We start from the raw sequence: 23,173 nt of genomic DNA, 5'->3' as shown, positions 1-23,173 counted from the left end.
ATCGGATCGGTCGTATTGATTTTATACGACTCAACATTTAACATTTTTATATTGTTCAAAGTTTACAGGTTTTCAATATTTTCTTTTCCCAAAAACGATTCGATATGAATTAAGGGACCGTCGGAACACTCAGGGCTTTGTCCTGATATCCGAGCAGTCTTGTCTGCTTTTAGTGCAATTGGCTAACATTGACTTTAATCTCCAGTATTTTTTTAAGTGAGGTTCTGAATGGCTAATTTTCATTTTCAAAAACTTGTCATCCGTAATTCGGGGTGCCACCTATTATTTCAGACAGAAGCTCCAAATGCAGAACACTCCGATGATTAAAGTTTTCTCAGTTGGATATGAATAGTGATTTCTGAATTCCGATTCGCTGATATAAACTTCTATCCTCTCAATAAATTCTCGAAAAAAAAATGTTTTCGAAAGGAGTTGAAAAAAAAACAAATTGAAAAATTTTCATTTTTATGATTTCAATACTTTTTATTTATAGTTATTATACTTTTCGTGTCTTACTACTACCCGGGTAGACGTCAAGCGGGCAATTATTATGCCCTTGGTCTATCCTCTTCAGATATGTTATACAAAATGTCAGATAAATTCAATGATGACTATTAAAAATGTGTTTCTTCATTTTCTGTATTTTTGCATTTAATTGTCTGAAGAAATACATTCTCCTTCTTATTTGGATTCTATAATTCTCAGCCATTTGAGTTCAGATCTATTATTTATGCTGGTTATGTTTTAACCTTTCCACCCTTCAGCAGCAATTTTGGCTTTCAGTTTTTAAAATGAACCTTTTTCTGAGGCCATTATTTGTAATTTTGTAAGAGTTGTATATTCAAAATCTTCTCCAAATCAAATGAACCAAAGTTTTTGCAGATCTAAAATATTTTTTATAGAAAAAATTTTAAAAAATATTTAATTCTAGAAATTTTGCCACCACATGATTGATTTATTGTCTAATTTCTACGAATTTGGAAACTAAATTCAAATCAAATATCCGATTGTTAAGTGAAACATGAATTTAGATGCAGAATATGGTTAAAAGGCGGGGGCGCCTCATTTACATCGCCCAAGCTATTTTAACATTTTTTGGATCATCAACGCTCAAATCTAGGGAAACATTTTGATTGCTTGAACACTAATTGCCTGACAAACAGTCTTAAAGCCACCCCAATTGAAAATTGTAAATAGGCATGCGATTTACTTTGAGCAAGTATCGATTTGTTTTAGAATTCTATTCAGATAGTAGAAAACCTCCTTGTCGCAAAATGAGCTGAAAACGATTATTACATCATTTGGAACAAATATGCGGGACTGTAAGAAGGATGCCGCAGCTAGTCTCTCACAGGAGTCCGAAGTCGTGACTGTTGAGGTTTCGAATCCGACATTGTCTCAAACCGGAAGCCCATTGGCCCTTACCGACTATTCGAATCACTCTCGCAAAGCTGTAAGACACAAACACTACGAGCATTCGGTGCACAGCAGCAGCAACTCTCGAGGCGCCAAGCGAAGTAACTCACCGACGCTCTCGCCGGCTAGTCAGAGCATCGGATCTTCAAATGACGAAGTGACGTCTACCATCAATTTGAACAGTTCCCTCGCGTCGCTCAGCTATTCAACAGCAGCTGGCACAGGAACTGGCGGTGGCTTTTCGTCTAATTTCCCTTCTTCAGCCAACAGTCGTTCACTTTGCTTCGTCTGTTTGGACCATGCGGCAGACAGCACTCTACCTGTGAACAAAGACTTGGTGCGAGAATCTTTTCCCAACTTCTCCAAGGATGTTTCCTATCACAAAGGAGTGTGTTCAAAGTGCTACCGCAAAATCACTGAGCTAGAGACTCTTCAGTCGTTCAAACAGTTCTGTGACCTCATGTTTGAAGAGGCCAAATCGGAGCTGGAGCAACTGTTTGACCTCTCGCGACACACACGACTCCTGATAGATCTAGAGCAGCAGGAGCAGTTTAGAAAGTGTCTCACCAATGCGCCCGAGACTAACTTGATAGGTTCCCTTCAAGTGGACGACGATCAGTTGCCCCCATCATCTCTCCTCAGCAGACAACACAGAGCACTCACAACTAACAGGTCCTCAAACACCCTTGATAGCGACAATAACACCGGTATGTTACCGACTAATTTGCTTATTCCGACCACTGGGCGGAACTTTGGATTTGTGTTTTTTTCAATGCAAAACCAAATACTACTAAAACACGTCGCAAAATTTCCATAGCATTTTGAAGCCATTTTAGATGCAGTTTGAGCAGTGACAAAAAATTAAATAATCTTTTCAGCGTCGAGAAAATGGTGATGAATATGACTAATCTGATGATTTTTACTATATTTTTAAAACCTTTTTACAGTGTTTTGTGCAAACCTTTTCTTAAAAATTAATCAAAATATTATTAATTTAATCAGAATTCTGAAATTTGAAGGGTCCCAAAGTTTGAAGATTCCCAACAAAGAGTCCTAGGTGTCATAACTTGTTCAGGCTCTTCGCCAATAAGCAGTGCTGGCGGAAGCTCCTCTTCTAAGAAGAACTCGGGAGTAAGTCTGGCGAACCACAATGACCACTCCGTTAGTGTCTCTACTGGACCACAATCAAAGCCCAATCCCCCCTGGGCAAATGGAGGAGGCCAACAAACCCAATCTCCCACGAGTGCGCCAGGAAGTCGAAGAAAAGCGCAACACAAATCACATCACCACCCGGGATCCAATCTGAGATACGAGGACGAAGAGGCCGGATACTTTGGATCCCAGTCTTCGGGCGGAGGTGGTCCAGGAGCAACCGATAATGACTCGGGATCAGCGAAGAGAAGCATTGCTAACAATGAGTCCGATGAGCCCGAAAGGACGACCACTGATGACAGAATGAGCAGTGTGGGCTTCCTAGAAGGACTGGCCCTCCGTGGTCTGAACAGTTTGAGTTCCAGCTTCTCAGTGTCTGGACACGCCAGCAAAATTCCACCTTTCCAAAACGTAAGTTTTCGCTTTCTGATTTTCGTCCCAGAGTTAGAACATATCAGCCTAATCTTGGCTTTGTTTTCTCGATATCTCTATAAAAATTATTATCTGCGATTTATTTAAACTCTACAGCAATAAATTTAAAGTTCAGCCTAAAATGTAGCGACTCAGATTAATTTACTAATGACCTGTCAACTTTTAGTGCAAAAATTGAGTTTGAAAGTTTGTGAGCGTTCTCAGAGCTTTTCTGCTGTTAAAGGACTACAGTTGATTTCGATTCACTGATTCATTTTATCCGTATCGTTATGTAACCAAGTGTTTTAAAATTATGCAACTAAGAAAACTCGATAATTACTTTACATTGTTTTCATAATTTTAGATTGAGTTTAGCTTACAGCATTCACGGATATCAAATGGAGCAGCCATCAGTAAACCATTTTTTGGACGAAAGAACAGATCTGGTCGGAGTACCAGTTTTTTTGGTCTAAGCCATCGACTAAACCTCGGTAACCATGGGATGTTTGGATCTGACCTTGCATTCGTTCTATTAAAAACGACTATTTAAATGCGACAAAAAACTATATCGTAGAATGGAGGCTATTGTGATAAAAACTATATAGTAAAAAGGTCGCTAACCAAATAGAAAAAGGAATGAAGCGTTTCACCTGAGGCTATCAGGGCAGGCTGCTAAACTCGGATACATAGAAGACGTCGAAAACGAGGCAATAATTGATATTTTCTTTGCCAAAATTAGGCTCGTGGCGATCCCAAAAGAGTTGTTTTAGACCAGACGAAAACAAAGACGAAACACTTAAATCCGCTTTTCTGTAAAAAAAAAGATATGCAATAGCCAACACCTTGAAAAACAGATCTCTTCATCCACTACCTCTGGAAACCCATTCAAGATTAAGCAGGAGCCTACCATGTCCATTCAATTGAAAAACAATTGATCGAAAAACAGAGCAACTACAGGACGGGGGAAAGGCCAGCTAACACCGACAAAGTTTTTCACAGAAACAAGACTACGCCAGAGTAAACAGACAGATGTACAGCAACATGTAACAGCTGACGAGAACGAGCCTTTTGCAAAAAGCTGTAGGTTCTCAAAATCCAATGACAAAAACGCAGAATAATCTGAAGAAAAAGATTGAAATTCATAGTATCAGACCAGGAATCTGATTACACAGACCTAAGAACAAAAAAATAAACAAGTAGAAACGGTAAAAAAGCTAGAAGTGATTATTGCAGCAACGGGTCAGACGAAATGCCTGGGGTAACTTTCAGAACAATGAGCTCAATTTTCAGGGCCGACGTGGACACAAGAAGCCGGACATCTTTTATATTTAAGAGGACCGAATCACTTAATAAAAGGAAAAAATAACGCTAGAGTGTAATCATTAGACAAGTATCCAAGCAAGATAAAAGACGTCGTTTACAACCGTCGCTCAATCAAAAGTTTCGATATATTAGTTAATCACATACATTCAAGTGGCAGGGTAGTGGAAAAATTACATTTCTTGATATCTGAAAAATAAACAAGATAATTTCTTTGGGATTAGACACATGAAATCCGATTGGCTTTGCGGCTACCCTCGTCAAGCCGATGAAATTTCCAGTTGGGGAAATTGAAGCGACCGGAGACGAAGAGTAGGATTAGTCCCAATTCTGGAAACCTTAGCTAAGAAGAAATAGAATGCTGAATTCAATCGCATTGAAACAACCACAACGTTTATTTACTGTTTGAAAATTCATTTCAAGAAAAAAACGGTATGGTACCAGCTTTTAATCAGCCAAAAGAAAGAGCAGAGATCAAAAAGCTGATAAAAGAAGAGCTCATAACCAAGTTGGAAATATACACATCTGTGCAATTTGCAGCTTCATCAGTAACCACGCCAGAAAAGAAGGGCTCGGATAATTTAGCTATTGATTCCAAATCGACGAAATCCCAAATCTTTTGTAAACATTTGCAAAATTTTTTTTAGTACTGCTGGACTCAGCAGCGAAGGTTATTACATTGAATTCGCCAAGAAAGTGTGGTCAACAACATTAGACATAAAATACGCCTTCAGCCAGTTATCTTTGAACGTTATCTTCTTGTTAAACAAGAAAAGAAAAAGGAAAAAAACAACAACAACCACAACAACAATGACAACTATTGCAATTATTGTAACTATTGCAAATATTGCAACTATTGCAACTATTGCAACTATTGTAACAATTGCAACTATTGCAACTATTGCAACTATTGTAACTATTGCAACAATAGCAACTATCGCAACTATTGCAACTATTGCAACTATTGAGGAGTTTGTCAACCCCGACACGAAATGTTGAGGAGAAGCGACAGAGCAATAAGACCGCCGTCTTTTTTTGGTTTTCGTTTTCACTCGGAAGAAAATCCAAATGAGGACTCCATTTCTGCGTCGCAGAGAGTTAGTGACGATGAACAAGAGGATTCATACAACGAAACCGAAGACAAAATAGAAAATGAAGAACAACATACTGGGGCGACTCAACAGCTTCGTGTAATGACCCTCAGCGAGCAAGACCATTATCCTGTCGTACCCATTACAGAAAACGTCACAAACTGTTTGTTTGACGCCTTTGGAGGGTCTCTCGACATATCTAAGGAAGTTAGAGAAACTGAATGGGGAAACAGATGGTATCAGCAAACTGTATTTAGTCCCGGGGGAAACATTGGCAGTAAATACGTTGATCTTTTAACGAAAGAAGTCTGCCGATTGAACCAAAACGAATGTTCAGAACGACTTCTTGTATTCAGCCGATTAATCTTACAGCGGGACCCAATGATAAAAACCACACGTGATGTGAGAGCTTTGATAGGAAGAGGACTTGAAGACTGGGAAAAAAGTAAATTCAATAATCTACAACAAGAAGCCAAACGATGTTCACAAAAACAACCGAGGAAACCTATAAAAAAATAGATCTGAAGAGGAGCACACCGCAGTAGTTTTTGCACGAATGATGATGGAAGGGAAAGTTCGAACTGCCATGCGTTGGCTGACAAGCAGATCTGGCGGAGGTTTGCTCCATCCAAATGACGAAGTTATTGATTCCACAACAAAAACAAGAAAATTAGTCATTGACATTCTGAAAGAAAAACATCCCGTAGCAAAACAGTCAAAAGAAGAAGCAAGAATACAAGTAGACAGCTTACCTGAGTTAGAAATAGTAACCATCACTTCTTCTTATATAGAAAAATTTGCGAGGTCAATGCACGGTGGAGCCGGACCTTCAGGAACAGATTCGGAACACTGGAAAGGCGCATTTCTTCGATTTGGAGGACATAGTTCGGCTTTGAGAGACAAAGATGGCTAACGAAATTATTCCATGGAACCAAATACGAGCATTGATGTCAGGTCGTCTGATCGCTTTGGACAAGTGCCCGGAGTTAGACCCATTGGCATAGGTGAGTGTTTGCGAAGAATAATGTGTAAATGTATGGCCGAAGCGACCAAAAAAGATCTCAAAGAAACCTGTGGATCTCAACAACTAGCTTGTGGTGTGAAAGCAGGAATAGAAGGAGCTGTACACGCAGTGGAGGAGTTGTTTAATAGCACCAAAGAGGACAGACATGGTCTTCTATTGATGGATGCCTCAAATGTATTCAATGCATTGAACAAGGAAACGGCTCTATGGAATGCTAGAATACTTTGGCCAAGGTGCTCACGATTTCTTTTCAACACTTATAGAAGGTATGCTCCGCTAATTTTTGCAGGAACGACAGAACTTCTTTTCAGTAGTGAAGGCACTACACAGGGTGATCCACTAGCGATGTTATTCTATGGTGTTTCATTGATGCCATTGATTGAATCACTCAAAGACCGAGATAAGTATTTACAAACATGGTATGCAGATGATTCGGGAGCTCTCGGCGCACTAGAAATCCTGGTTGAAAGGTTGTCATCTTTGACTGAAAACGGCCCGAAGTATGGCTATTACCCCGAGCCAAGCAAAAGTTATTTGGTTGTTCAGCCGAACTTTGTTGAAAAAGCTCATCAATTGTTTGACAGGTTCGGCATCAGAATAGTTGAAAGTAGAAATTATTTGGGCGGATTTATTGGCTCTGATGAAGGCAAAATTCGTTTCACTTTAAAAATGGTCCAAGAATGGCTGGATTGTCTTGGCGAGTTGTCCTAAACGGCAGATAAAGAACCTCAAGCTGCTTTAGTTGGATTAACAAAAACAAGATCACTGCAATGCGAATGGAATTTTGTCCAGAAAGTAGTCAAAGATACGTCGCAGTTGTTTGCTCCTCTCGAGAAGATGTTGGAAGAAAACTTTTTGCCAAGCTTACTAGGAACTTCTAGTGTCTTACACTCAGATCGTGTTTTGTATTCACTTCCTGTCAAAAGAGGGGGACTAGGTGTTTGAAATCCAATAGAAGGTGGCGAACTAGCATTTTCCACTTCACGTGAAGCAACCGACTGTCTCGTGAGTTCGATCCTTCTCCAAGATGATTTCGACCAAACTCTACACAAAACAAAGATGAGAGAAGCAAGAAAAAACCACGAGGAGAAACAAAATGCTGTGGACAAAGATAAACTCGATGAATTGCTTGCAGTTTTACCAGCAGATCAGAAACGAGCGATCCGGAGAATAATCGACAACAACTGTTCCTAGTGGCTAACTTCGCTGCCCTTGTTGAAAGATAATTTTGATTTGTCAGCCACAGAGTTCAGAGACGCTCTATGTATCAGGTACAGAAAACCACTCAAACGTTCTTTCTCGAAATGCGATGGATGTCGACAAGATTTTGACTTACAGCATGCACTTTCTTGCAAGAAGGGCGGACTGGTAACACTACGACACAACGAAATAAGAGACGCAGTGGGCGATCTTGCTTCAATTTTGTGGAAGGACGTGAAAAGAGAACCTGTCGTAAAGGAACCAGATGTAGAAAATGGAACCCCGGCACTAACTGCAGATCTTTCAGCTCGTGGGGTTTGGGATGGACAGTCGGCTGCGTCGTTCGACATCCGTGTTACAGACACTGACGCTCCGTCTTACCAAAACCGCAATCCCATGATTGTACTGAAAACTGCAGAGATTGAGAAAAAAAATAAGTATGGACCAGCTTGTGAAGAAAAGCACATGTCTTTCACTCCACTTGTCACTTCAATAGATGGTGTTTTGGCACCGGAGTTCACGTTTTTCCTCAAACGACTAGTAAATGGTCTGGCATCAAAATGGGACCACCCATATAGTCATGCCATGTGCTGGGTGAGATGTAGAATTTCATTCGCTATACTAAGAGCAACCAACATTTGCATCAGAGGCACAAGATCCAAATGGCGATCCCTCGGCGTTGAGGACGGTTACACAATTGGAATGGCATTCTAAATATTCACACGCTGTTAACTGGGGCTTTCATCGCGCATAACTGACTCCTATGATATTAGAACTTCGACACCATTTGCATATTATTTCGAAGAATATGAGATGTTTGAAGATAAAAACACAGGATGACAACTGTGAACAAGCAACGAAAAACTTTTCCTTGCACCATTCGAAACCAATTTATTTTGATTTTAAGTTAAATTTAAAAAAGTTATCTTTGAACGAGTCCGTGAGAAAACAATGTTTCAGTATTGATTGCCGTGAGTTTATTGGCCCTGCTGATTTAAAATGAGTTTCTAGGTTCTCACAGATACGCCAAAAGAGTTTCAGTAGGCGATGAACAACGCCTTTCAGGGATTTTTAGGAAAGTTTTTTTTTGGACGAAGTTCTCGTCGTTTCAAGGAGCTCTATTTCAGATCATAACAAAACAGTTTAAGAATTTTGAAAAGCCAATGGCAAAATAATTGAATTAAAAAGAAGCAAATTTTAGTTTTCTTAGAAAAAATGACATGCTTAGGGTTTCATATAGATCCAGAAAGTGTTCGCTCAAAACTCTGAAAACAAAAAACAGTGCTATACCTAACGCCGCCGAAAAGTAAAAAAAAATCGAGGTTCTTAGTTGGAATTTCATATCACTTGTCAATGTTTTTCCAAATTTACAATCAAGAGCTGAACCGCTCAGGCCATCGCTTCAAGCTCGCAGTAAACTGACTTTTTTCTGGAAAATGTGCAAAACAAAACAATCAAAAAGAAATTTAAATCTGATTGAGTCAACAAAATGGTCTCTTTATTTTGCAACAAAATCATCAAGAATAAAGTGTGATGCCAAGAAGAAAGTAATGGGAGTCGCTTGAGAACAAGAAACTAAATGAAAAAACTGGGCCCAACAACCTTTATAACTAGGTTCCTAAATCAGATGGAATAGAAATATCTTACCAACAACCTAGAGCTACTAGGAATTTTTGGGTATGGTAAATTTTGCAAAAACTGTTTGTTGAGAATTTACTTATAAGTCCACTAATCACAAGGCCTTACTTCTAGCTATCCTATAAAAAAGAAGTCTCAATCGCGACTCATCAGGTGAGCAGAACGTTTATTACTGTTTGAATTTTCAATTTCCCAAATGTCAGGAGTCAATATTGGTATCGCAGTTTATCTATTCAGAAAACCCAGTTTTCTAGCGCCATCCCAACCTAGTTAGGACAAAAAACTTAATGTTAAACTGATTTTGACAGGGCTGTTACAGTTTTAGAAGAATTAAAATTTTTTTTAGTACATTCAAAAACCATACCTGAAAACTGTTAGAACATGTCCCAATCGTCAAAAAAAAATGGTCCAAGTATCCATTGAGACAGTTATTATGTACCTTGCTTGGAAATATAGAACCTGGATACAGAAAATAGACCAAAGAAAAACAGGTCATTCTATTTTAATCCGAACAAGTGTGTCGCTACATGCATTCGACCCATGAATCAATGTTATTTAAGCCGCTGAATACGTAATTTTTGTTCGGAAACGGCGAGGTATTTCGTAATTGTTTTTTTTTCCGATTAAAATTGAAAGAGCCGGCCCAATTCACAAATTTAAAATCAGCCAATCAGGTTCAAGCAATCCGTCGGATTAGACGCTTAATATTTACCACACAAAGCTGCATGAAGTGGGCGAGTTCAGAGACAGTAAATTTACACTAAGTAAATCAGAGTCATATTTTAGACTTTTTCCACGTTCCCTTAATCTCATAGAGAGTACAACCTTTTTTTTAAATATTCCGGCTTATCGTTTTTTTGTAAATGTCAATTAGCGAAAAAATTTTATCATCCATCAATGTCCGAACTGGAACCTGATCTAAACTACATTTTATGATTGGATAATTTAGATATTTTACCAATGTAAAGTATTTAATATTAACCAATCATGATCCATCTAACTAACAACCCACTTATTTGTAAGTGCTGAAGTTACTTGTAATTTCAGCACCAGAGAGATTTGAATTTAACTTAGAAATTAGTTGGACTCTCCCGAGCACTTCAGCAGCCGCAATAAACCAGTATACCCTAGATCTATTGAGCCTAGCAGAGACTAGTTAAACAACCTGAGACTAGATCGTATAAGAGTAAGATTAGGATCGGTATTAGACTAAGAAGTTGCACGAATCTATCCGGCCGAAAATAAGATAGCGTGACGAGCAGACGGTGTACCCTATCCGAAATTACTCTATGAGTTAACCAACTCGGTCCTAACTCATCTGGTGCGACCATAAGTCTCGAACAAGACCTTAATAGCTTAGAATTAACCAAAATAGATTAGAAATTAGATAAAAACATTTACAAAATGTTATACGACAATAATTTAATCGAAATGTCTCTACGACTCAATAGATCAGAGCCAATATTCCGAACCATAACAGAACTACCCGGAATTGGAAGAAGACCTCGAACCAGAGACGACATACGACAAAGTAGAAACTTGCCATATAGCTATATGATAGTTAGGCAAAAACCAGAACAAACTTTTATATTTAGAATACTACTGGCAATGAATTTAGATTTTCATTTGCAAACATAAAACCTTGAAGTTAATCTTCAAAATCATTTCAGGCGCTAAACAAAATTATTAATATACAATAACGATTGATAAAAAGATCTAAGATCGTTTTCCTAAAACTCTGCAGTAATATACAAAACATGTTTGAAAAATATTTATTGAAAAATAAAAATAAAAATTAGTAGCATGACAATAAATGGTTAGTAATCATAAATCATCCTGTTGTTCCAGCTCCATCATCTAAAACATAACAGCAATCATAAACCCACTAATATCATCAAAACACTAAATCTTTCCTTTACACACATTTAAAATTTTATTAAAACTTAAATTCACTTAATTTTAAAACCAGATCATCAAGGCTTATCCTTGGATCTTAAATCATTTTCTACTTAATTAAATTTCAAATTTGATCATCAAGGCTTATCCTTGGATCAAACAGAACAACTTTGTTCTCCCCCACCCACTTAATTAGTGTCTAACGACCTCAAACGTCGATTCACTACCCAACCCTTTCTAAAGACCTAAGACTAATAGAAATTTTTAAACAAAACTAATCATTCAAATTAGGATAAACAGTGAAGAACTTCGGTTATTCATCCTTCACTTGACCCCCCCTCTTACCAGACCCAGGATAAATCTTAGACTTAGTAAGTTTAAAATAGTATCTAACGAACTACTCGCGTTCTAATTATACCTGAACCTTGTGGATCGATTTACTATTCTCCAACCCTTGAACACAATCACTACCCCTAAGTAAGATTAAGTAAGTTAACACCTTAACTTATACTAGCCACGAGAAAGTAAAAAATCATTCTTCGGAATCGATATACTTTTCTCTCCAACCCTGAACAAATAGACCCAGGTTAAGCTAACCAAAAAATCGTAAGAACTAACAGTTTAGGAAAATAGAAATCATTTAACCACCTTTTGCATCCGTCATCCTAAACCTTATGTCATTTAAAAACCTAGGAAATAAACAAACAATCGTTTTACACAATTGTGAAATAGATAACAAAAAATACGACCTTGTAATCACACCTCATACACAAACAGTTGGATACATTCGAACAAAACGACAAACACTAAAAAGAAAAATAATAACGAAACAAAGACAAATAACACGAAAAAGATTTTCAAAAAATCGAAACGCATTTTCAGAATCAGAAACCAACAGTTTAGACGAACTTTACAAACTAAAAGAATCAATAGATAAAAATTGCCCACTTCACGATCAATTATATTTTTCTGACTCAGAAACAACTTCAAATTCATCAAAAAGAGGAAAAAGAAGAATAAAAAAGCAGTATAAACACAAACCAGTACATTTATACAATTGGAATCAACCAATTCGACACATTAATAATTACATATTAACAGTCATCGAACGAAAAAATGAGCTCAACGCACACCCCAGGTGAAGAAAGTCCAGATGATGATGAAATCTTTCCTTTTATAGTAGATGCAACCACTGATAGAGGACAGCATATATTTTGCAAAAATTTACTATTAAATTTATTTGAACCCGGAATCAGTCCATGTAAAACAGAGTTCCCAGATGTAAAAATCAAAAGACAAATCATAGACCACTACTTAAAAGATATATGCAACATAACACAACAGTATGGAATCTACTCCATAGAATTCACCTCACCAAACCATAATAATAGAAAATATACAATTCAAACAGACGATCTTGATTTAGAATTTTCAAAAGTTTTTTCAGAATATATAAAAAGCATCCAATATCATAACTCACAAAGAGCAAACTCCATATTCACCAATGAAGTTTTCGCAATAATATATAGTTATATTTCGATATTAGAAAACGAAATCCCAATAACAAATGTCTCACCGACAGAAACATCTAAACATTTGAAAGTACGACATGAAATCACACTACTCTCTAGTTATTTAAACATCATTAAAGAAAATTTCACGAAAGACGACGTTTCACAACATACAAAACACGATCTACAAAAAATTTTGGCATGGTTCATAATAGATTATTTCACACACAATATTGATTTAATTGCACAAGCAAGAAAAAATTTTAGACCCCAAAACTCGAACGATGATACCGCTATCACAGAACAATCAGATTATGTTTGGGACCCCGAATGGTCTCATTCCGCATTTATAAGCTTCCCACAATCAATCTCAAGTCAAGCAATAAGTACGATATCTTACATAAGAGATTATGTAAAAGTAATACCATTAACCATTGATGCAACACCATTAAACTACAATACATTTTTGCCCGATACACAAAATAATAGTTTAAACTCTACAGTTATACACAATGAAAACCTCAATGGAACTAGGAATCTTACTCAACAAGATATCCAGACACCATCACACTTCATAAATGAAGAAATTGTACACACAACAACTACACAACAAAGTATTTCACCAATACGCCCAAATTTAACAACACCAAGAAATACAAATCCTTCACAAACACAGGTAACCTTACAATCAACCGTTAAACCTTCGGTTGCTCCTAAATATTCACATATGGATTACCAAACATACAGACCCATGACAATACCATCAAAAACACGCAAAACATTCACTAGAAACAACTTTGCAGACCATAATTATAATTATACACATCCATCAAAAACATATAACCAACCACAAAGAAATTTTAACCAATATACAAGATCTCGAAATTGGGATAACCCAATGACCCAACCTAATTCAATAAATTTCCAAACAAATCCTCCACAGGATCACAGTGAAAATTACCCATTTTTTCAACAAAATAAAAATAAAAAACAGACATCTTATCAAATGGATTATTTATCCTCAGATGATGATTTCTTACAACCAGATATATTTGCACCAAATTAATATTAACCAATCATGATCCATCTAACTAACAACCCACTTATTTGTAAGTGCTGAAGTTACTTGTAATTTCAGCACCAGAGAGATTTGAATTTAACTTAGAAATTAGTTGGACTCTCCCGAGCACTTCAGCAGCCGCAATAAACCAGTATACCCTAGATCTATTGAGCCTAGCAGAGACTAGTTAAACAACCTGAGACTAGATAGTATAAGAGTAAGATTAGGATCGGTATTAGACTAAGAAGTTGCACGAATCTATCCGGCCGAAAATAAGATAGCGTGACGAGCAGACGGTGTACCCTATCCGAAATTACTCTATGAGTTAACCAACTCGGTCCTAACTCATCTGGTGCGACCATAAGTCTCGAACAAGACCTTAATAGCTTAGAATTAACCAAAATAGATTAGAAATTAGATAAAAACATTTACAAAATGTTATACGACAATAATTTAATCGAAATGTCTCTACGACTCAATAGATCAGAGCCAATATTCCGAACCATAACAGAACTACCCGGAATTGGAAGAAGACCTCGAACCAGAGACGACATACGACAAAGTAGAAACTTGCCATATAGCTATATGATAGTTAGGCAAAAACCAGAACAAACTTTTATATTTAGAATACTACTGGCAATGAATTTAGATTTTCATTTGCAAACATAAAACCTTGAAGTTAATCTTCAAAATCATTTCAGGCGCTAAACAAAATTATTAATATACAATAACGATTGATAAAAAGATCTAAGATCGTTTTCCTAAAACTCTGCAGTAATATACAAAACATGTTTGAAAATATTTATTGAAAAATAAAAATAAAAATTAGTAGCATGACAATAAATGGTTAGTAATCATAAATCATCCTGTTGTTCCAGCTCCATCATCTAAAACATAACAGCAATCATAAACCCACTAATATCATCAAAACACTAAATCTTTCCTTTACACACATTTAAAATTTTATTAAAACTTAAATTCACTTAATTTTAAAACCAGATCATCAAGGCTTATCCTTGGATCTTAAATCATTTTCTACTTAATTAAATTTCAAATTTGATCATCAAGGCTTATCCTTGGATCAAACAGAACAACTTTGTTCTCCCCCACCCACTTAATTAGTGTCTAACGACCTCAAACGTCGATTCACTACCCAACCCTTTCTAAAGACCTAAGACTAATAGAAATTTTTAAACAAAACTAATCATTCAAATTAGGATAAACAGTGAAGAACTTCGGTTATTCATCCTTCACTTGACCCCCCCTCTTACCAGACCCAGGATAAATCTTAGACTTAGTAAGTTTAAAATAGTATCTAACGAACTACTCGCGTTCTAATTATACCTGAACCTTGTGGATCGATTTACTATTCTCCAACCCTTGAACACAATCACTACCCCTAAGTAAGATTAAGTAAGTTAACACCTTAACTTATACTAGCCACGAGAAAGTAAAAAATCATTCTTCGGAATCGATATACTTTTCTCTCCAACCCTGAACAAATAGACCCAGGTTAAGCTAACCAAAAAATCGTAAGAACTAACAGTTTAGGAAAATAGAAATCATTTAACAACCTTTTGCATCCGTCATCCTAAACCTTATGTCATTTAAAAACCTAGGAAATAAACAAACAATCGTTTTACACAATTGTGAAATAGATAACAAAAAATACGACCTTGTAATCACACCTCATACACAAACAGTTGGATACATTCGAACAAAACGACAAACACTAAAAAGAAAAATAATAACGAAACAAAGACAAATAACACGAAAAAGATTTTCAAAAAATCGAAACGCATTTTCAGAATCAAAAACCAACAGTTTAGACGAACTTTACAAACTAAAAGAATCAATAGATAAAAATTGCCCACTTCACGATCAATTATATTTTTCTGACTCAGAAACAACTTCAAATTCATCAAAAAGAGGAAAAAGAAGAATAAAAAAGCAGTATAAACACAAACCAGTACATTTATACAATTGGAATCAACCAATTCGACACATTAATAATTACATATTAACAGTCATCGAACGAAAAAATGAGCTCAACGCACACCCCAGGTGAAGAAAGTCCAGATGATGATGAAATCTTTCCTTTTATAGTAGATGCAACCACTGATAGAGGACAGCATATATTTTGCAAAAATTTACTATTAAATTTATTTGAACCCGGAATCAGTCCATGTAAAACAGAGTTCCCAGATGTAAAAATCAAAAGACAAATCATAGACCACTACTTAAAAGATATATGCAACATAACACAACAGTATGGAATCTACTCCATAGAATTCACCTCACCAAACCATAATAATAGAAAATATACAATTCAAACAGACGATCTTGATTTAGAATTTTCAAAAGTTTTTTCAGAATATATAAAAAGCATCCAATATCATAACTCACAAAGAGCAAACTCCATATTCACCAATGAAGTTTTCGCAATAATATATAGTTATATTTCGATATTAGAAAACGAAATCCCAATAACAAATGTCTCACCGACAGAAACATCTAAACATTTGAAAGTACGACATGAAATCACACTACTCTCTAGTTATTTAAACATCATTAAAGAAAATTTCACGAAAGACGACGTTTCACAACATACAAAACACGATCTACAAAAAATTTTGGCATGGTTCATAATAGATTATTTCACACACAATATTGATTTAATTGCACAAGCAAGAAAAAATTTTAGACCCCAAAACTCGAACGATGATACCGCTATCACAGAACAATCAGATTATGTTTGGGACCCCGAATGGTCTCATTCCGCATTTATAAGCTTCCCACAATCAATCTCAAGTCAAGCAATAAGTACGATATCTTACATAAGAGATTATGTAAAAGTAATACCATTAACCATTGATGCAACACCATTAAACTACAATACATTTTTGCCCGATACACAAAATAATAGTTTAAACTCTACAGTTATACACAATGAAAACCTCAATGGAACTAGGAATCTTACTCAACAAGATATCCAGACACCATCACACTTCATAAATGAAGAAATTGTACACACAACAACTACACAACAAAGTATTTCACCAATACGCCCAAATTTAACAACACCAAGAAATACAAATCCTTCACAAACACAGGTAACCTTACAATCAACCGTTAAACCTTCGGTTGCTCCTAAATATTCACATATGGATTACCAAACATACAGACCCATGACAATACCATCAAAAACACGCAAAACATTCACTAGAAACAACTTTGCAGACCATAATTATAATTATACACATCCATCAAAAACATATAACCAACCACAAAGAAATTTTAACCAATATACAAGATCTCGAAATTGGGATAACCCAATGACCCAACCTAATTCAATAAATTTCCAAACAAATCCTCCACAGGATCACAGTGAAAATTACCCATTTTTTCAACAAAATAAAAATAAAAAACAGACATCTTATCAAATGGATTATTTATCCTCAGATGATGATTTCTTACAACCAGATATATTTGCACCAAATATTCGAGAATATCGTAGACAAGGAATACAGAGAACACGTACAAATCATAGAAATTTTTCTCCACAACCAATAGATGCACAACATCAACAACCAATTCAACAACAAAATCTAATTAATACACAATCTTTTCAACCAATTCAACAACAAAATCCAATGACTGCACATTCGTATCAACCATCACAAATGCAAAATGAAATACCACTCCCATATTATCTCCAACAACATGAAATAACAAGAAACCAACTTTCAAATTTTTCTCAAATGCCAAATGCAGCAGAATCATTACAAATGACAATGAATCCATACCTTATGGGTGGATCATCAATAACATCAAACAAACCTTTAATGGTTTTCACAGGAACAGACCCTGAATACTCTGTAGAAGATTATTTAAATGCAGTAACAGCAAACCTGATTTTAAATATTGGACCTGAACCAATTAATACGCCACTACATCAAAACTGGATACATCGACGCACAGCGTTAATACAAACAACCTTAGATGGCGCAGCCCAAAAATGGTTTTCAGTACTACCTCTAGAAATAAAATCAAACTGGAAAAGGTTTACACAGGAATTTTCAAAAATGTTTGACTCCGAAAGAAACAAACAACAACAAAGAGTTTTATGTAATGAAATTCGCAGATTACCAAACGAAACCATCAAGCAAATAGCAGTACGAATCGAAACACTAGTTCGAAAAGCATATTCATTAAATACACACGACTATAAAAACACAAAGATGACAGAAATCTTAATGATGACCTTAACACCACAATTAAGGAAAATAGCAATAAAAAAGAGAGCATCCCATCCTTCTTCAATTCGAGAACCCAATTTAGATTTTCGAAAACTAGTAGACAAATTAGAACAAGCAGAAATCACGATGAAACTAGAAGAAACGGAAAATCTGAAATTACAATACGTTAACAGAATTGAAACGACTCCCACTAATATTAATAATATACAGGAATCAGAGACAGACCTCGTTGAAAAAATCACTGAAATACTCAATATTTACGAAAAGAACCCAAACTTTAAAGGCAAACCATCTTTCAAAAAATGGTGTAATTATTGCCGACGATACGGACATAGTATTTCCGAATGTAGACAAAAACAGCAAGACAATCAAAATAAACCTCAAAAATATAAAGAACCAAATAAATCATTCTATCAATACATGAAAAAAGATCAAAATCTACCGAACAAAACAGTCTACAGCAACAACAGTTCAGGAAAACCACTCCCGAACAATACAAATTATACAAGAAATCAATCACCATATAACTCAAGTTATAGAGGAAGATCGCCAGAACGAAGAAACACACAAAATTCATCACAAAATCACTACAATAGACCAAATAGTAGAAATAACTACTCCAGATCAAATTCAAATACACAACGATTTGTTTCTAGATCTAATTCCCAATCAAGAAATAACTACTATCCAAACAACCAATCACGAAATTCATCATACAATAGGAATAGAAACTACTCCTATAATCGAAATAGAAGTTATTCAAACAACCGAAACCAGAATTACCCGAACAATCAATCAAGGAATAACTCATATAATAGATCGAACTACAACAGACCAAACAATAATTACCAAAACAGATCGCGAAATAATTCACAAAATCGACACTCAAGTTATAATAATCGTTATAGAAATTATTCCCAATCACCACACCGGAATAATAATAACTATAATAATTCTAATAATCGCCACAGAAGTAGTACACCTAAACATCAAAGACAAATCAATCAAGTACAATCTAATCCAGAAACAACATCAGACCCTCCAGGTATTGATGACACAGTAACTGATACGTTACAACTCAATCAAATAAACTGTACATCATCAGATTCAGAAAGTGATACTGAAAACACTCTTTCTATCAATATGATAAAAGTCGAAAATGACTATGAATCTGTCATATATGAACAACCCTTTTCATCACACATATATGAAAATCAATCAGAATTTCTTCAAAATTATTACACTACACCCATAAATTCCACACCAACGACGCAAGAAACAAATGAGATTAACACTACAAATCAAACCAATAAAAATACCAAAACAAAATGCTTGAATACAAACCACATTTATCAAAATATACAAAAAGGACAACCCAAAGAAAAAATTTGGACAATACCATTTCTCTTAGAAAGCCCAAGAAATAAAGAATTTCAACCACCAGACCTTGAAATAGATTTTTTAATTGATTCAGGAGCAGAATCAAACATAATAAACATCCCCACATGGAATGAAATAAAAACTTTACACCCAAAGCTAACACCTCTTGAAACCTCCAGTAAGTTAGCAACAGCACAAGGATCAACATTGATAAACTACGGAAAAATCCAATTATTTCTCCTCCCCACCAGAACAATGGAGCAAAGCAAAATTTTAAATAAGCCATTTAAACAAATATTAAACACAAACCACGTACATCTCATGCACCTTGGACAAACGGCTTAGTCGAAGGTATGAACCGTTCATTACAAGAATATCTTAGATGTATCATCAACGGAAATGATACAAAATATACCGAATGGTCAGCAGATGTAAAATTATTTCCCTTAGCGTATAATTCACAAATTACGACAACTTTAGGAATATCACCATACGAAATGGTTTTTAACCAAAAGCCACGCAAACCAATAATGTTTACAGCAAATTCTCATAAAAACGCACAAGTTTATTGTCAACCAAATAAAGACTCAATTTGTTATAACCTACCTTTACATACACACGATGAAGATCATTTTCATCACCCACAAATTCTTAAACTAGCCTCCGGTACACACACCGAATGGATTCTAAATAGAGATAAAAAACACAATGAAATTTATCAAAAAATAACAAAAAAGTTATTACAAAGACAAAACATTAATGAACAAATCAATTCACGTTTTACACCAGCCTCCGAATTAAAAATTGGAACATTTGTTTTAATACCTAATTTTAATACTCAAAAAGGAATTTCTAAAAAATTACAACCCCTTCGAAAAGGACCATACCAAATAATTGCAAAACCCACTGATGTCACATATAAAATTACCGACTCAAACAAAAAAGAAATCGTTCAACATCGAAACAACCTATTACCTTATTACCCAAAAGAATACGCACTCCGCGAATTAACTCAATTATATTCTTTCACAGGATTAAAAATCATTCAAAATGAACCACATCTGAAAAACACAGAACAAAATGATAACCCCACCGAAAATCAAAACACAAAACCAATCGCCACCAAAAACAATACACAAAACCATAAAGAATCCCCAAAACAAAGAAAAAATAAAAAAATGACCGAACAAATAATACCCCAAGAACAAATCGACAAATCAGAAAATAGAAAAACAACAAGACTCCGAAATCAACCACGTAAAAACTATAAAATATTCATCCCCCAATCTAAAATTTTAAAGAAAGTGGAATTTCAAAAGTAATTTTAACATTATACTTCACTATCTTGAAACCTCCGAAACATTTTTCATTTACATTTTTCAAAATAACATGCTGACAAGTACGCAATAATTCTAGTTCAAAATAGACCAATAGGATTCATCCAATCCGTCACTTTCTCTAACTCAAACTAAGACCAATTAGACGAATCATATAAAACTCCAGGCACATCTATAACTATAACTTTACGACCTCCAGGTCAAAAATAAGCAAACCACTCCAACTTGACAACTAAAATAAATATCACCATAATACCGTACCCCTCCCTTATCTAATAACCCAAAGATCAACAATATTTCCCCAACTCAGACCACGAATACCCCCAAAGCAAATTTGTTAACTTAGCCTAAAGTAACAAAATGAACATTTTAATTAGCCTAAAGTATAAAAATCTCACCATACCCCGGATCATTTGACAAACAAAAATAAAGAAAAAGACGACCTCCCAATCACCATGAAAATTGCCCCCAACAATTTTTTACAAAACTCAACCCACTTGTCAAAAAACTAATAAATAATCCGACCACACTAGAAAATCGCCTCGAACAGCAAAAAATATTCGACCAAGAGATCATTTCTTAAATGCTCTTCTCTCAATCAGTTACTCAAATACTCATAAATTTTAAACATTTTTTTACAATACTTGAAACCTTTATAATATTTCTTTTTGATATACTTGAATCTTTTCTAATAATCCTAATCGTTTTTTGTAACATTTTTTTAATTTTCTACACTATACTCGAACTATTCCTCCAACTTTCCAAAACCCTTGATTACATCCACAGGTACGATTCATATAACTTGTCTAAATGATACGAAAAAATTTCAGTAGAACTGATATTTTTTTATTGTTTGTAATTTTCATAGCATTCTTATCATCCCTCATTTTGACAATATGTAAATGTATAAAGAAAGCAATCTTCACATTTGCCCTAGCAACAATCCTTCTAATTCTTTTTTTGGAAGAATATTATAATAAACATAAACCTTCCCACTAAAGTAACAATTCAAAAATCCATCAAAAATTGCTACCCAACAGTCACAAAGTCAGTCTTCACCGACATCATCCCAAGATAACCAAACACCACCTTCAATTACTCAAAACCCTCAAACATCTACACGAATTTCTTTTCAAGACAATCCATACACTTTTGAAGAACGACATGCTCGTTTATCAGAACCACTAGAACCAGTTCAACGACAAGCACCTCTAAGCGAACCAACATATAACCTATACCCAACACTACCACAAGAACTAAGTAGAATAAGAAATCCTAGTCAAAACCAAAATACAGTCGAAATAAATAGACAAATTATACATCCTCGACGAAACAGAAATTTTCAAACTCCCCGAGTTCATTTTGATATACCTCAATCCCCATCACAAAACACTCCAGAAAACCCCATTGGTATATTACCAGAAACCCCTACGCTTCTTTCACAACGTAGCACCTCAAGCCTACCATCAGATTACTTAGGTTCAACACCAACATCTGAACAAATACGTGAAAATCCCTTTAACCCCCCAAACCAGGCATCACGACTACCATATTGGACAACACATTCATTTACACAAGGTGAATTAAATTTAGTCAATAATCCAATAGATATTTCTACGGATACAACAACATCCTCATCACTACCAGAAACATTATCACTACCATCAACACCATCAATAAGCCAGATTTCACCACCACCTTTTAACTTAAATTTTCCAAATAATCTCGACGCCAGATATCGAGAACAATCATCAATAAATATTCCTTTAAGACTAGATTGGAATACATTTACAGCACCTCCACCATTATTTGGACAACATCAAGAAAGTAACCGCCTTCATAACTGGGCACTTAATAGATTACAATATCGCCAAGATATTCACAACGATATCCGTGATCACAATATTCAAATACTCCAACAAAACAGTTTACAATTAAAGTTTGAAATCACAGTTAAGTTAAATAATATTACCCAACATCCCTACCCATTAAATCCACCTAACATAACAGCTCAATCACTACCACCACCGTTTATAACTACTGAAGTAATATACAAATACGACAGATATACCAAAAACACAATTGGCTACATTACATTTTATAATCCATACTCAGGATTATCATACACATGTATATTCTAAAATTATTAATTTTTCTCCAACTCCTTTTTCTAGTAATCTCAAATCAAAACATAAACCCTTCCCCTCGTACAGGACCACAAGATTTATTAGTAACACATTACGATTGTGAAGAAAATGAACAAAAAACACTACATAAATATGCAATAAATCAAGTATCACAATGTGAAACAGAACCACAAGCTATAGAAACCACAGATGTAATAGCAACACTCTATTCAAAAGCCCGAGCAACAACAGTTACAGGTTATAAATTCACAGCAACATTTTCCGAAAAGAAAGTACATTGTTCACAAGTCTCGAACGGAAACAAAAACCGACTTGACCATGAATCATTCTA

The 23,173-nt window shown here is 35.3% G+C and overlaps 1 protein-coding gene across 8 annotated transcripts in view; it reads left to right on the top strand.

Moving 5' to 3' along the window:
* Nucleotides 1-23,173, top strand: part of LOC134847096 (uncharacterized) — a 77,102-nt gene that overhangs the window by 36,824 nt on the left and 17,105 nt on the right. For all 8 annotated transcript variants that reach the window (XM_063864533.1, XM_063864528.1, XM_063864529.1 and 5 more), the window contains 2 exons: nt 1,237-2,123; nt 2,492-2,979. In XM_063864533.1, the coding sequence (XP_063720603.1) occupies nt 1,313-2,123; nt 2,492-2,979 (1,299 nt within the window). In that variant the 5' untranslated portion in view covers nt 1,237-1,312. The remainder of the gene's footprint in view (nt 1-1,236; nt 2,124-2,491; nt 2,980-23,173) is intronic.

Source organism: Symsagittifera roscoffensis, chromosome 1 (genome assembly GCF_963678635.1).
Source record: "Symsagittifera roscoffensis chromosome 1, txSymRosc1.1, whole genome shotgun sequence".
Classification (NCBI taxonomy): domain Eukaryota; kingdom Metazoa; phylum Xenacoelomorpha; order Acoela; family Convolutidae; genus Symsagittifera; species Symsagittifera roscoffensis.
The sequence above is the reverse complement of the archived record's forward strand: the minus strand, read 5'-3'. Positions and strand labels throughout refer to the sequence as shown.